The 15,619-nt window shown below is 68.3% G+C and overlaps 3 protein-coding genes across 3 annotated transcripts; 2 read left to right on the top strand and 1 right to left on the bottom strand.

Moving 5' to 3' along the window:
• Positions 1–1,255: 1,255 nt before the first annotated feature.
• Positions 1,256–5,497, bottom strand: CHLNCDRAFT_141094 (hypothetical protein; the record flags this gene model as incomplete). Its single annotated transcript, XM_005843367.1, has 13 exons — positions 1,256–1,364; positions 1,421–1,619; positions 1,867–1,955; positions 2,202–2,350; positions 2,558–2,730; positions 2,918–2,991; positions 3,241–3,296; positions 3,446–3,505; positions 3,812–3,921; positions 4,290–4,349; positions 4,545–4,642; positions 4,905–5,013; positions 5,191–5,497. 13 exons carry the CDS (start codon positions 5,495–5,497, stop codon positions 1,256–1,258), a joined length of 1,593 nt encoding a protein of 530 aa, XP_005843429.1.
• Positions 5,498–6,067: 570 nt separating this feature from the next.
• CHLNCDRAFT_59258 (expressed protein) lies at positions 6,068–8,768 on the top strand. Its single transcript, XM_005843394.1, has 6 exons — positions 6,068–6,121; positions 6,417–6,939; positions 7,113–7,184; positions 7,421–7,478; positions 7,679–7,749; positions 7,967–8,768. Exons 1-6 carry the CDS (start codon positions 6,112–6,114, stop codon positions 8,184–8,186), a joined length of 954 nt encoding a protein of 317 aa, XP_005843456.1. The 5' UTR covers positions 6,068–6,111; the 3' UTR covers positions 8,187–8,768.
• A 4,623-nt stretch (positions 8,769–13,391) lies between these two features.
• CHLNCDRAFT_141091 (hypothetical protein) lies at positions 13,392–14,252 on the top strand (the record flags this gene model as incomplete). Its single annotated transcript, XM_005843393.1, has 1 exon — positions 13,392–14,252. One exon carries the CDS (start codon positions 13,392–13,394, stop codon positions 14,250–14,252), a length of 861 nt encoding a protein of 286 aa, XP_005843455.1.
• Positions 14,253–15,619: the final 1,367 nt, after the last annotated feature.

Raw genomic sequence — 15,619 nt, 5'->3', positions numbered from 1 at the left:
AGCTGGGCCGCAACCGCATCGTGTGCCGCGTGGTGGAGATCAAGCGGCCCTTTGGCGTGACCATGTACCGGCTGCGGAGCGGAGCTGGAGTGGTGGAGGGTATGCATCAGGCCAGCAGGCTATCTAAGGCGCCACCCAGCCTGGCCAGCGAGCTGACCTTCAGCGGCACGGCGCAGCGAGGAGTGCCTGTGGTGTCTCTCAATGTGGCGATGGCGGCGCAGCCCGGCGGCGGCAAGGCAGCCGTGCGCTGCGGCTGCCGCGGCGCCTGCACCCGGAACTGCAGCTGCAAGAAGAATGGTGCGCGGTGTGGGCGGCACTGTGGCTGTATAACCGGTAAGGGTGGCAATTGCAAGAACCATTGAAGAAGTGTGCCTTGTACGCTTTGCCGTCTCCGCTGAAAGGTGCTGCCGCCTGTGGCGGCTTCATATTTCCTGTTCATTTCTGTTGTTCGGTCTCTCTGTTCGTGTTGGTTGGCTTGTAAGAGTTGTATTTCTGACGCTAGAGAGGTGAGATGACAGCGGGAGCGTTGAAGCGTGCATGCCATCACGTGTGCAAGCAGCCCCGCTCCGCCCCGCTCAACCCTCAAACATGGCTCTATGGGGTCAGTTCACGTATGGGAGGGGAGCGCCGCGCGGGCTGCCAGGAGCGAGCGGGGGCGGGGGTTGCCCAATCGGGAGGGTGCCACATCAGGGGGCAACAGATGGTAAGGCCCCAGGAGAACGGGTGTGTTCGAGCTGGTGCGTGCAGAGTGCGCGTGCAGAGTGGGGGGTCCGTGCAGCGCAACCCGCATAGAACGCGTTGAGAGGTGCGGCAATCGCGGGCTGACGCACTGCGCAAAGAGCGCAGCCTCCACCGAGTGCAGAAATGTACCGCCCTTTCGCCGCCGCCTTGCTGGCGTCCCGACTTGGGTGCCCATGCCCATGCCAGCACTGCCGTCTATCGTTCAGTTAATTACACACTGGGCATCCGTCGTGGCTGCCGCACCTCGCAGCACGCAATCTGAAAAGAAACAGGGTAGGGGACGAAGCTGCGGCCCCGTCCCCGCGGCGTTCACAGCAGCGGGCGACGGGCATGCATGCAGGTTATGGTTAGTGCAAAAAAGGGCAACAGAGAGAGCAATAAGCGGGGATGGCATATTGCAGGAGCATGTGGGAAGGCAAGAAGAGATACGAGAAAGGGGATTGGGTGGTGCGAGGCAGGCCACTGGGCGATACTGATGGATTGATTTCAAAATGTGCGGCGGCACGCACCCTGCTTAGTGCAGCAGCATGGCGGCCGCAGCTGCGGCCGCAGCCGCCGCGGCCGCGCCGACCCCGCGGCCGCGCCCCGCGGCCGACCCAGGGGCCGAGGCATTGCCTCCGCAGCTGCGGCCGCAGCCGCCGCGGCCGCGCCGACCCCGCGGCCGCGCCCCGCGGCCGACCCAGGGGCCGAGGCATTGCCTCCGCCGCCGCCGCCGCCCAGGGCGGTGCCGCCGAGCGCCTCGGCGACCTCAGCCGCGCCGCCGCCAGCCTGGCAGGCGTTCCAGGCGGGCAGCACCTGGGCTGCCTTTACGGTGCGTACGGGAGACAGGGCCGCAGGATCTGCCACCGCCTTTGTCTCCACAAGGTTGGGGTAGCTGGCTGCGGCGGCAGCAGGCGGCGGGGAGATGAAAGGTGAGGAGGGAATGGAGAGATGAGGCGCAGGGGTAGTGACAAAAAACAGGCGGCGTGCTGTGCTCCGGGTGACGCGAGGCAAGCACCGCCTGACGCACACACCTCCCCTGCCGAGAAGCCCAGCCGGCCCTGCCCCCTGAGGCCCACACTGCGGGCTGGCCTCCAAGCCTGCAGTGAGTCAATGCCCTCCCAGACTCGCGGCTGCCCAGCTCACCCTTGCCGCACCGCTCCAGCCACATGAGGGTGGCGGCGGTGTAGTCGCCAAGGTTGGTGTGGTGCGCCCACGCCACCGCAAGCTCCTCCCTGCGGTCGGGACAAAGGGGCGCAGGGACGGCGGGGCGGCCTGCGTCAGCCGCTGATAACGCAGGCAGGCAGCCGCCAAGCATGCACACAGGCAGGCAGGCAGCACCAAAGCGCAGGGGTCGGCAGCAGCACACTGCCCCAGCCAGGCTACCGCCAGCCAGGCCCACCCCATCCTAGCACGCACCCCACCTCAGCGCACCCCCCCCCCAGCAACCCCCCCAGCAGACCGGCTGCAACAGGCCTCACTGGATGTGCTCCAGCAGCAACTGGGCCGACAGGTAAGGGTCGTCCGCTCCGCCGGCGGGCGAGCTGCCATCTGAGCTGCTGAAGTTGGGATTGGCGTCCTCCTGGTTGGTGGCCGCCTCGCTGGCAGCAACCTGCTCGGCGCTCACCTCCTGGGGGAAGAGGGAGACGGGTGCGGCGGGTGGCGGGTGTGTGGGATGGGGTGGGGTGGCTGGTGTGCTGTCCACGTATGGCAGGCACAATACGCGCCGTGGAACAGTATGGGCAGGGCAGCGGCAGTCCCAACAAGCTTGCCAACTTTCAGCGCCTGTTGCTGCACCACAGTAGAGCAGGTGGCCTCCCCGCCGCGTCCTCCCCACCTGAATCGTCAGCAGCTCCTCCCCAGCAGCCCCCAGCGCCTGCTGCGCCTGCGCCAGCGTGGACCCATTCTTGAGCGCCAGCTGCTGCTTGCGCGTCACCTTGACCATGCCCGGCAGCTCCTCCCGCAACATCGCGTCCCAGGGCGCCGGCTTGCCCTGCCGCTCCCAGTCGTCTGCAGGCGGCGGGCACGACGATGCGCAGGCGGGCATGAGACAGATGCATGAGACAGGTGCCCGGTATGTGTGCGGTGCAAGTAATTTACTCGGGAGAGGCAGCTGCCTGTATCGCCGCCTCTTCCGAGGCATCGGTACCGGCCACCACCGGCCACCGCCGCCAGCAGGACCAGCGCAGTACCGCACCCACGAGTATTTTGTGCTCGTCCAGCACATTCAGCTCGCGCAGCGCCTGATGCACCAACTCTGACAGCGCCGGGCTGCGGCAGGAGCACGTGCGGCAGCACGCAGCGGCTTTGGGACGGGGCGCGGCGAGCGGCGGCGCCGGTGGCAGGGCGCGGGCCAAGACCGTAGCGGCAGCCAGGAGCAGCGCCTGCGCAGACTGGAACCTGGAACCTGTGCAGCCAACGGCTCTGTAGCCCATGCCCGGCTGGCAGCAAACACTACCAGCCAACGACTTGCCCATGCGCTGAATACAGCACACACTGCCGGACCGCCCCTCCACTCACCTGACCATCGGGTCTCGCTGCGAGAAGAAGTCGCGGCCGATGGCAAACTTGCCCACCTGCAGGCCACAGGCGGCGGCAGGCCGGTTGTTTGAGCCTGCGCACCCGCAATCATCTGTGGGTCGCAGGCGCAGTGCAGGGCAGCACGGTGGTGGGCGGCAAGCGGACGCAGCACCCCCCGAAGAACAGAGGAGGCGGCGGCGCCCACCTTGACCTCCGCCGCAGCCAGGCCCGCCTCCTCACTGATCCTAAGCATGCCTGCCACCTTCTGCGGGCGGGCAGGGCCAGGCAGGGCAAGGCAGGGCCGTCATCACGGCGCCGCATGGTTCCACTTGGCGGCTTTGCGGCACGCACCCAGCGAGCTACCACGCCAGCTAACAGACACCGAAGGGCTAGGTAGAGCCGGCGTAACCGTAACGGCGGCGCGCGTTCCCAATCGGGGCTTATGCAGCGCGCACCCGGCCCAGCTATATATACCACCCAGCCCTGCACCCAGCCAGGACGACCGGGCCAGCATAGGCCTGGCTCCGCAGCCCCGCCCGGTACCGCCGGTACCGCCCCGCACGCGCCGCACCCTGTCTGTGTTGTCGTCGTCGGCAAAGTGCACGTAGGCGACCGGCGGGTACGGGAACTTAAGGCTGGGGTCGGTGGCGGGGAAGACGTCTTCCTCCAGGCCGATGGCCACTGCGGGGTGGGTGGAGGCGGGCATGGGAGGCGGGGTATGGGCGGGCAGGAGAGGCGGGGTACGTGAAGGTGGGGAGGGGAGGTAGAGGAGGGAGTGAGAGGTGGGGCAGGCAGGTGGGGGTGGGGATGAGAGGTGGGATGGACAGGTGGAGGTGGGAGTGAGGTGTGGGACGGACAGGTGGAGGTGGGATGGGCAGGTGGAGGTGGGGTTGCGAGGAAGGGCACCCCGGGCAGGCGGGAGCACGCAGCGTTGTGAGGGAGGGCAGGCAGGTGGTGGGCCAGCAGGGCAAGCGGCAGATGAGGAGGGCGCGCTGCGCTTGGCCCTTGGTACCGGGCAGCTGCCGGGCAGCTGCCCCAGAGGCCCTCACCCGGCATGATGCCGTCCATGGCCATGATGCCCGGCAGCCGCAGCGCCAGCGAGCCGCCCGCTGCACCGCCAGCAGGCGCAGCGACAAGGTTGGACTTACTACCTAGTACCAGGCGTGCATGTGCACTCCACCCACACAAGGACCCCCAGGCAAGCAGGCAGGTGAGCGAGCCGGCGGCGCTGGCGGCTGCCACAACCACGTCAAGCACGCGACACACACGGGTGCAGGGGCACCCCTGCAGCGCCTGCGCCTCACATGAGCAGCCGGTGAAGAAGAGCGGCAGGTCTGCCAGGGCGTGCCGCTTTCTGAAGGCCGCCACAATATCCCGCACAGCCACCGCATCTGTGCCCCAGCTGCAGGCAGGCAGGAAGGAGGTGCGGGGTGGCAGCCAGGTGTTGGTTGATGACAGCAGGGAGGGAGGAGGGGCGGCGGAGGTGGCGCATGGCAGCGGGAGGAGGCCGGGAGGCGGGCACGCGGCAGCAGCACAACGGCCAGAGCGCGGCCGCCGGCGGGTGGCGGCGAGGCAGCAGCAGTCGGCGGCTGGCGGCGTGCACCAGCCACCTGACTCGCGTTTTACCGGCCCAGCTGCCGGCCCCCTGGCATCCCGCCACCCACCTCCAGCACCTCCCCAGCGATCCCACGGTCCTGTTGAAGGAATTGATGGCCAGCAGGGCATAGCCGCGGGCCAGGGCCTGGCGGGAGATGGAGACGGCCTCGGGCATGCCTGCGCCATGCCAGGCAGGGGCACCAAGGCGCCAGCAAAAGGTTTGGGGGGGGCGGCCTGGGCGACAATGTGTGGGGGGGCACTCCATGCATGGCGGGTGTCCTTGTCTGATAGCCAGTGAACTCCTGCTTGGAGCCCCCGAGTGCAGGCTTCCGATCGGCAGCAGCCGCCACCCACCGATGCACTGCGGGCAGACTGAGGAGGGCGGCCAGAAGTCTTCGGCGTTGCGCCCGCAGCGGTGCAGCATGACCAGCAGGCCGACCGGGTCGCGCGGGATCTCAAAGTACCAGCGGCGCCCCGCAGTGGATCGGTTGACCGGCATCATCAGCGGCAGGCCGTCGGCGTTGAGGAAGGCGTCGGGGGGCAGCGGCTGGTCGGCGGCTGCGGCCGCGGCGGGCGCCAGCAATGCGACGAGCGCCGCCGCGGCTAGCAGTTTCGCCGCGTGGCCGAGGCATCTGGTCGCCAGCCACCGTGCTCCTAGCATGCTGCCTCGCCTCCCTGCACGGATTGGAAGCAGTGTGCGTGACCCAGCGCTCCGTGGCGGTGTTGGAGGGGTTGGCCTGGTTCGCACGGCGGAGGAGGTGAGGGGGGGGCGGCGGCGGCAGTGGTAGTCAGCGCGGCGAGGCTGCTGCGGTCATCACAGGCTCGTGAACATGCACAGAGTGCGGGGCGCGGAGTGTTCGCTGCGTGGGGCTGGGCACGCGGGGTGGACCAGCAAACTTGCTTTGAATGGAGAAGGTCGCGGGAGTGGCTGCGCAACCGTCTCACCCTTACAAAATCGCGATGTGGCACGCTGTGGCCTTTCTGGCCAGCCGCTGTCACCAACTGCACCGAGTCTTGGAGCCACACGTCTTGGATTCCAGTGCAGGCTGTGGCGTCGAATCCACGATGGCGCAACGACCGGGAGTTCAGGAACTGGAATTGAGTGGTATCTCGCTTCCTTCCTGCTGCCTCTCTAGGCGCCACATGGGCGCCGCCACCTAGATGCGCACGCCAGAGCATGGCAGCATGCTCCAATTGATCAATTGGACCGCTGCATTCTCCCCTCGACCTTAACAGCGTTCCGGACCTCACAGGCTATCAAGAACCCCCGCCATCATGCTGACAGGTGGGGCTGGCTCCAGCCGTAGCCGGTCTTGCGGCAGTGTACCGGGGAGTGGTAGCCCCCAGTTGCCCGCTGCTCAGCAGAAGTTTCAGCTCCTCCGAAACCCCAACATGCCCCGCCCGCCGTGATCAGTTTGCACTCACAGCCACGCTCCCTCCGGCGTGACTGTGAGTGCACAGCCACGCTCCCCGCGGCGGACTGCGAACCGGCCTAACTCTCCGCCCTGTTGCCCCATTGGACCTCGGCTGCCCTGCAATGCTCCACTCCTCGTGCCCTCCACGCCCTGCCCTGCCTGCAGACCACCAGGAGGCTGCCGCTGGCGAGGACTGGGAGCTGGTCAGCTCCAGCGACGACGGGCCGGCCGACGAGGCGGCGCTGGTGGCGACCTTCTTGCTGGCAGAGCCCAGCGCAGCTGGGCTGGCCGCTGCGGCGGGCAGGATTATCGGCGGCGGGGAGAGCGGCGATGAGGAGGGCGACAAGGGCGCCGCCGCCGCCGCACTGGCTGGCGCTCCCGCCCCCGGCAGCCCCGAGCTCGCGCAGCTGCTGCTCCTGACGGCGGCGCCGGCGCCGGCGCCGGAGGGCGGCGCCACGGCCGAGCACGCCGCGCTGCTGCCGGCGGCGGCAGGCACGGGCCCTGGCGCAGGCGCCTTTGGTGCAGCACAGCGTGTGGCAGCGGAGGCTGCTGAGGTGGCAGCAACCTCGGAGGTGTTCCGCAGCCGCCTGGCCGCCCTGCCGCCCGCCCAGGGCGCTCGCGCGGGCGCCAGCAGCGCGGCAGCCGAGCGTGCGCCGCCCCCACAGCAGGCTGCTAGGCCTCCTGCCAGGTGCGCTGCGCTGCCGCATTGGTATCATGGCCCTCCATGACGCTCGCCTGTGTCTCTGCCATGGTTCTGCCACTGCCCCAGCCTTGTGCCCCAGACAGGCTGTGCTCCCGCAAGCCTTCCCCTAGGGCTGGAACCCCCTCCTGACTTGGAACCCCCTCACCCGCCTCCCGCAGCGTGACGCTGCGCGTGGTGCGCGCCGACGAGCAGGAGGCGATGCTGAGGGCGGTGGCGGAGATGGAGAGGAGGTGGGCGCGGCTGCCCGAGGCTGCGGGGAGGCAGGGAGGCAGGCAGGGGCCGCGCCTGCTGCTCAGCGGGGCAGCAGGATCACCGGGGCCCTGTTCCGTTCAAAGTGATTACTACAAACTAATACTAGAACTTATAGTATATAATTAGTACAAACTAATTGGCTGCGTTTGGCGTCCCCCGCCCCGGGCCCTACCTGCCACACCTGCCACTGCCTGCCGCCTCCCCGCCGCTGCAGGTCGTCGCAGCGTGAGCAGGAGCTGGCGCTGGCGCGCATCCGCCTGACCAGCGCGCAGGTGGGGCGCCCGGCTGCTTCGCTTCGGCTTCCGTACTGGGCAGTACCCGGTGCCCTGGTCAGCAGCCGCGCACAAACGCACGCCGTGGGCCGCGCCATTGCGCGGCTGGTGTGCCCTGGCACCACGGCAGCCGCCTCATGCACCCGCCGCCTGGCCTGCTCGCTGTATAATGCGTGCCGTGGCCTGGGGTGCCCCCGCAGGCGGCGCTGGCCCAGGAGTCGCGCGAGGCGCACCGCTTCCGCCGCATCGCCATGGTGGCCTGCTCCGTGTGGTGAGGGCGGTACACGTGGCGGGCGGTACCGACTTTCGTTTTGGTTTAGGGTGTCGTGTCGGGCTGAGGGCCGCCGCTTGGCTTCGCCTGCTGCTGCCCAAGCTGGCAGCTCAGATGCGCTTTGCCAGCCTGCAAACTGTGCCGCTGCTCCAGCTTTGCACACGCTCGCCGCTGACTGCCACTGCCTACTTCCCCACCCCCCCATCCCCCGCTGCAGCGCCTTCCTGGGGCTCAAGGCGCTGCTGGGCGGGCCGCTGCGCCAAGCTGGCGTGGCAGCCGCCGGCGCCGTACAGCCGGCAGCGGCGGCAGCCCGCGGGGTGGGCCTGACGGCCCACTCGGTACATGAGCCGTGTGCCGCTGCGGCGGCGGCGGCGCGGGAGCTGGAGGGCAGGGTGGCGGTGCTGGTGGAGCCGCTGGTGCCGGGCCTGGCTGGCTGAGGCTGCCGCTGCCAGGGGCGGCAGCTTTGAGGAAGCCGCGTTTTGAGCAACGGCCAGGGCTGTTTCGGCAGCCCTCTGCGGTGTTGAGAGGTAGCGGTTTCAGCAGCCCCCTGCGGCGAGGCGACAGCGCTGCCACGTAGAGGCAGGAGCGCCACACAGCCGATGTGGATGATGCGGCGGCTAGCAGTCCGCGAACGAATACATATACAGCGATGAACCAGCAGCGACCCCAGGCGACTTCTTTCTGCCCTGCCGTGTTGCTCAGCTCTGTCACATGTGTCTATATGGAGGCCGCCAGGGCCCTCCAAACCGCCGATGATCGGGCCGAGCGATCATTCTTTTGGAACTTGATGCATGCCATGTGTTTTGCTCCCACCTGTACCCTTGCATCCACCGTATGCCGGTGTCGACACCCTACTAGGCAGTACCTGCCCGCCTGGGAGGCAACCCAGTTGGCCAGCCCATACCCTCTCTACCTCATCCCCTCTTTGCCTCATCCGGTGGAGTCATTTTGCGATCACCGCTTCTTCACAGCACAACCCTAAACCTAAATGCATGCAGTGTAACTCCAATGTACAGCTATGCATCCAGGGCAGACCGGCACATGGTGTGGCCTTGCATGCATGCAGCCTCTCTTTCAGCACAGCTGGCGCTGCAGCATGGCCAGGCCAGAGGTTCTGCTGGGGATCCTGTCTGGGGGGCTGCATCGCATTGGCAGCCGACATGGGCAGCAGAGTGCAGTGCAGCTCTTTGATGCGCGCATTGGCGGTGGCGGCATGGCAGCGGTATGTCCAACTGTCCCGCCCGAAGGAAGGAAATCAGCCGGAGGGGCAGGGTGCGAGATATAGGGCCTTACAATTATCAGAGAGGGGAGGCGTTCGACGTGCCACCGGGGGGAGGACTAGCGAAAACACAGTGCATGCTAGTGATGCAGCTGACTGGCTGCCGGTGCAGACCACACACCTGCGAGGGAGTAGAGGGGCGTGCAGGGGACGGCCGGGTTGGTAGCCGCAAGGCACGAGCTGACTGGCTGCACAGCTGTGGAACCCCCGGTGGCGGTGTCGTGCCCTGCAAGGGCGGGAGGCGGCTGAAATGCGGAGGAGTGGTGAAGAAAGCATGGGCATACACGGGCTCACGAAGAGCTCCCCATGTTCATCCTGCAACAAGTCTCGGGGCAGGGGCGACAGAGTCAGCGATGCCGCATGCACCGGCCCGCAAGGCCGTGAGGCACTGTCCCGCATGGATTCCATGCATGCAATGCACGCAAAACACCACAAATCTGTGGTGCCATAGCGGGATAGGAGCCAGATGGTCGCCGAGGAGTTCAAGGAGGGCTGGGGCGGCATGGCAGCGGGCGCAGCAGGCGACACGTGGTGGCATGGCAGGGCGCTGGCTTCTTAAACCGTGTGTTGCTGCCTTCTCCCTCCCCTCCCGACTCCTGTTCTTCTCACACATCGGCCACCTCTCACCATGCCTTTGGTGCTCGCGGTGCACACCATCGCGTCGGTCCCCTCTTCGACGGTTCCATTTGCGGTGATCCTGCTGCAAGATCATATATCCAACAGGAAGGTGCCTGTGGACCTCAAGTGCAGGCAGGCAAGTCGGCCATGAGTTCAAGTTGGCGTCCTCGGGCTCCCCGCGCCTTGCTGTCGCGCGCTTCTGGCCTTTCACCGCGCGCCACCCATCTGGGGCAGCTCAGCCGGGCCGGGGAGGGTCAGCAGCAAACACGCTAAGCGATCTCTGCCCTCCCCCTGCAGCTCATCCCCTCCTCGGGCGCCACCAGCACCAGCCTGTGGGATGTGAGCGACCCGGCGGAGCTGCAGAGGTGGCTGGACGAGGTGCGCCCGGGGGGTCCAAGGCGTCCCGCCCGCCGCCGCCGCTGCGCTCCCAGCTTTGACCGCCGCCCGCCCTTTCCTCCCACGCAGGCCATCAACGTGGACGTCAACCACACCGTGTACGAGGTGCAGGAGGAGTTTGCCATCGGGCTGGGCGAGGTGGTGCGCACGCGGGCAGCAGAGAAGGCACGCACCCGCCCGCCGCCTCCAGTGCCGCTCGCCGCCGCCGGCCCTGGGCCCGCCGCCGCCGCCTGCACCAGCCCGCCGCCCCTCCCTCGCTGCAAGAGGCAGCGCAGAGTCGCGATGATGGCGCCCTTTCACGATCCCACCAGCCGGGTGGCGGGCGAGGCCAGCCCACCCATCACCCCGCCCGCCCTGCACCCCCACCCGCTGATCGATCCCGCTGGTACTCCCGCCGTTCGGTACCGCACCGCAGGTGGCGGAGGGCACTAAGGACGTGGCGCAGAAGACGGGGCGCGCGCTGGGGGCGGCCGCCACCACCGTGGGCCAGCAGGCGATTGAGCTGGACCACAAGCTGCGGCTGAGCGAGCGCGCGACGGCGGCGGGGGCGGCGATCAAGGAGAGCGCGGTGGGGCGCAGCGCGGGGGCGGCCTTTGGCCGCGTCGGCTCCGCCGTGTCGGCCAGCACCAAGAAAGTGTTCGAGAACGACAAGGTGGGCCTTGTTGGTGTTTCCATGAGGGCGGGGGGTGGCACGGGGTGCGGGCGTGGCGGGCTGTGCTGTGTGTGCTGGTGGGGCGGTTGGGCTGGTGGGCGGGGTGTACGGTGTTCAGCAGCCGCATGCGGGGTCGGTTCCCGGGCCCCCTAGGGCCTAGATGGGCGTGCAGTTTGGGTGTTCGGTTGGCGCATGCCAAGGCGCCACGTCAGCAGCGCCGCCACGTCAGCAGCGCCGCCGCGTGTGCCCATGCGTCGCTGAGGCCGCACCCCCGCCGCCGCTCCGACGCATGCACGCCACGGGCTTCCCTCCGCGCGCCGCTGCCTTCGGCGGCAGGTGCACAGCAGGGTGCTAGAGGTGGGCCGGCTAGGCCTCTGCAACAGGCCGCACGCGCCGCTGCGCCTCATTGCCGGCACCTCTCAGCAGGCCACGCTCTGCTGGCGCCTTTCTGCCGGCCCACACTCTGCCTGCCCACGGCCCTTTGGCCCAAGCCGCCCGTCCCGCCAGCCCACCCGCCTGCAATGCAGCGCACGCCGCTGCCCGCTTGCCGAAAACGGCCGCCCACACTCCGCAGCCCGCCGCAGCCACTGCTGCCGCAGCCACTGCCCACGCGAGCCACCGCCACTCGGCCCCACCAGCTGCTCGCTCCCTCGCCGCTCACCCCGCAATGCCTCCTCTCGGCCCCACCGCCGCCCTCCTCGCCCCGCCGCCCAACGCCCGCAGGTGCAATCTGCCTCCACCGCCGTCAGCGGCTCGTTCAAGAAGCTGGGGGCTAGCCTGAGCAGCCTGACGGGGCGGCGCGGGTCGGGCGGCGCCGGCGAGGGCGGCCCCGGGGAGCACACGCCGCAGGTGGGCGGCGGCGGGGCGGTGGCGGCGGCGGCGGCGAATGCGCTTGAGTGTGGTGGTGTGTGTGTGCGCTTCTGCTGCTGCTTTTGTTGTGGGTATGTGGGTGTGGTGTGGGTGTTTGTGGGCCAGGGGCATGCAGCAGAGGATGTGGTTTGTGGGGCTGGGGCTGTGTGCGTTGGCAGGGCGGCGTGGGGCTGGCCTCTGCCTCTTAAAGACTGCCCGGCGCGCCTCCTGCGCACCCCTGCGCCCGCCTGCCGGCAGTTTGTGCAGGACGGCGGCGACGGCTACGAGCCGCCCGCCGGCCAGCCGCCCTACGCCCCTCCCGCCGACGTGGGCGGCATGAGGAACCCGGCTGCGGCAGGTGCGCCTCTGCCTGCGCCTGCGCCTGGGGCTGTGTGGGCTGTGTGGGCTGTGTGGGTTGTGGGCAGCGGGCTCTCTCCCCTTCAGCCTCCCTGCTCTGTAGGAGAGGCCACGCCGCAGCGTGTGCATGTGCCTGCCTGCGCCTGCCGACGTGTGTTGGCACCTGCAGCCGAGGGCGCGGCAGAGGCGTGCCGTGCGGGAGACCAGCTCCCTCCTTATGCCCCCTGTGCCTGCCCCTGCAGCGGGCGCGCCGGCGCCCGTGGCGGCGGCGCCCCCGGCGCCCTCCGCGGTGGCGGCGGCGGAGCAGCAGCTGGGGGGCGGCCCCAAGTTCACGCTGGACGATGCCGAGTCCAAGCAGCCCTGATTGGCGGCCCTGATTGGGGCGAGACCAAGGCAATAGCAGCATTCCTAAGCGGTCCCAACCCCGCAGGGCCGCCCGTACAAGCGCTGAGCCTGCCGGCCGCCGGCGCGGTGCGGCGGCTCGTTCTGTAGCAGCGCCATCCCCACACCACTTGCCCGTTTCCCTGCTTCTTCCCTGCTTCTCTCCCTCCTTTCTTCGAATGCCAGCTGTGCTTGACCCTTTGCAACCTTTCCTCAGTTACCAGGGGCCGGGCGAATGCGCCAGTGAGGGGATGTGACCTGCAGCCGCTCATGGGCCTCGGCTGCCCTGCCCTGCTGCCTCCCTGGCCGGCGGCTGTGTGGGAGGCGAGCGTGGCGGCCCGTGAAGCCCCTTCCCCGAGCCCTAGCGCTGACCGCAAAAGCGTCGGCGAAGTGTGTGGCAGGGGGAGGGGGTTCATGAGCTTCTGCATCCCTCCTCCACCTCCCTTGCACGCTGCTAGGCCTACACCCCACCTTCCCATGCCTTGGGCATTCAATCGTCTGCAGAGAGCCCTGTCATCCACAGTCTTCATGTTTTGAAATGGCTGTGCTGTTGGCAGCCATGCACCGAACGGAAGCCACAGCATGGCCGCGCTGTCGTGCAGGCGCTGGGGGGCAGGAGATGAGCAGGCACCGGCGGCCTGGCCAGCAGTGGCACGATCCCTCCTTGCAGCGGGGCCAGCTGCACAGGCGCAGGGATGGGGAGTTGCACAGGCGCAGGGATGGGGAGTTGCAGCGGGGTGGCCCTGCTGTGACTCAGCCCAGCACGACGCACTGGGCCTGCTTGTGCCCCTCCACGAGCTCAGAGCAACGCGGGCTCCAACACGCAGCCAGAAGCGAGCGAGAGGCACACCTGGATGGGGTGCGGCTGCTCTCGCCTCGAGGTGCTCGTCTCGTTCCCCCAGGTGAACCTCTTGGCATCAGATGGCAGCAGAAGGCACTGCTGGGAGGAGCACCCTGCATGACTGCCAGCAGCCTGCACGTGCAGGGTCTATTTGAAACTCTCCCAAAGCTGGGTCCCAATACCACCCCCGCTGCCCAGACTGGGCCGCTGCCGCCAACCGCCCTCCCGCCTGCGACCCCGCAGCAGGGCTATCTGGTTGACTGTGTGTTATGAACCAGGTCGACCAGATCAATTACGCAGCTAGGGTTGGGAACGAGGCAGCGGTGCGGCAGCTGCTGGCGGCAGGCGCTCGGGCAGACCAACCCGACGGGTACGGCTGGCTGCCGCTGCACTCCGCCAGCCGCTACGGCCATGAAGGGGTGGTGCGGCTGCTGCTGGAGGCTGCCCCTGACGCAGCCATGGCAGCGGACACTGGGGGCTTCACGCCGCTGCACCACGCTGCTGGCGCCAGCAGCTCCGGCGCTGGGAATTATGAAATAGTGCATCTGCTGCTGGAGGCGGCACCCACCGCAGCGTTGATGCTCAACATGATCAAGGAGGCCCCCATCCATATAGCCGCCCTCCGAAACAACACGGCACCCGTGCAGCTGCTGCTGGAGGCGGCACCAGAGGTGGCTTATGCTCAAGATGCTGCTGGCCGCACGCCATTGCAATGGGGGCTGAGCTACTGCTTCGAACGCCCCTCAGAGCAAGTCATGGAGACAGCTCGTTGCCTGCTGCGGGCGGCGCCAGCGATGCAGCCAGCCTTGGGCATCCTGCTGCAGCACGGCCGGCGCTCTGCCACCCTCTTCGCCAACCTGGTGGCCCACCTACCGCTGAGCCAGGAGCAGTGGCGCTCGATTCCTGCGCCCTGCCCCGACCTGGCTCGAGCGCTGCCAGCCGTCCTGCAGCGCTCGGCGGCCGAGGCTGGGTGGCTGGTGGGGCGGCTGTATCAGTACCAGCGCAAGCGTCTGCGGGCAGCGGCGCTCAGCCTGGCGCGGGCACAGCAGCAGAACAGCGCCGTGCTGCCGGCAGAGCTGAGCGGGCGCATCCTGGCGCTGTCTGCTGGACGCCTGGCCCCCCTGCAGTAGCTGAGCGCCGCGATAGGCGGCGGCATCGCATCTGCACATGCCTAAGAATCACCATGTGGCGGGATTCCCGCCGCGGGAACCGCTCCTGTACAGCTCTCATGTTCTGGACTGGTCATTTTGCTGTTGGCAACCGCCTTTAAACGTTTAGTCGGTGTAAAGAATAGAACGCCACAGCTTGGTGCAGACGCTGGGAGGTGGGTAGATGAGCAGGCTCGGGCGGCCTGGCCGGCACTAGCACCATCCTTGCCGGGGGTGCATAGGCCTCTGCTGCCCTCCCTCCCCACCTCATTCGGACGCGGCTGGGTGTGGGGCGAGCGTGGCGCGCCGTGAAGCCCCTCCCCCTCACCCCAGCGGTGGCGGCAGCGCTGGCGGCGGCAGCGGTGGCGGGAGCGTGTGCATCGGATTGCAGTAAGAAAGCAAGAACACGTGAATATCTGTGAGAAAGGTGCTGGGTAGGCATGTCGGAAAATAGGAGAGACGAATATAGGAGAGAAGAATGGTGTACAGGCATTGAGTTTCTTCCAAGAGTGGGGATCTTTGAAATCAAACAGAGGGCGCAGGGAGCGCTGCTGCGGCGGAGCTACTGCTGCGCCTGCTGCACCCCGGGCGTCCACCGCAGCTCCAGCCTGCCGCCGCTCGGCAGCACCGCGGCGGCGCTGGCGGCCGCCGCCGGGCACTCCACAGCGTGGTCCTCGGCGACGGCGGCGGCGGCTGGGACAACCTGCAGCAGGGGCCCCAAGCAGCCGCTGTGAGCCGGCCCGCCGTCGGCCTCAGCTGCCGCATAGCAACCTCTCAATGAAACTGAAGCTCAGGTGACCATGCACCCTTCAAGCTTTAGGCGAGTATTATCAAGCTTCAGGGCGAAACCCAACGGTGTACTGCAAGCTTCGCTGCCCAGCTTGCCTGCAGGTGCCGGCTGAGGCCGAGGGCCTGGAGGAAGGAGGAAAGCGCGGAAGAGACAGCCGCCACATCCGCCGCGCCGAGCTGCGCCTGCTGCTGCGCAGCCTCCTGCACCGCCTCCTCCTTGTCTGCAGGGCTCCGCTGCACCTCCCCAGCGGGTGCCAGTGCGGTCGCAGCTGGTATCGCGGTCGCATCTGGTACCGCTGGCGCTGGTACAGGATCCGGCCCAGGCGCCGGCTGGCTGCCAGAGTGGTTGCCGCCAGCGCCGCCGCAGGAATCAGGCGTGCGCTCCGCAGCCGGCGGCTGGGCTGCCTCTGGCGGCGTTGCAGGCTGCAGCTCGTGCTGCCATTCCTGCGGCTGCTTGGCAGGCGCAGGCCTGGGGGCCGTCGCCGCCGCCGCCTCCGCCGCCGCAGCCAGCGTGGGCGCGGCAGGCGCCAGCATGGCAGCCTGCGGGCGGGCAGGAGATG

The sequence above is a fragment of the Chlorella variabilis genome (genome assembly GCF_000147415.1).
Source record: "Chlorella variabilis unplaced genomic scaffold CHLNCscaffold_31, whole genome shotgun sequence".
NCBI classification, from domain to species: domain Eukaryota; kingdom Viridiplantae; phylum Chlorophyta; class Trebouxiophyceae; order Chlorellales; family Chlorellaceae; genus Chlorella; species Chlorella variabilis.
This window is presented reverse-complemented; position numbering and strand designations above follow the sequence as displayed.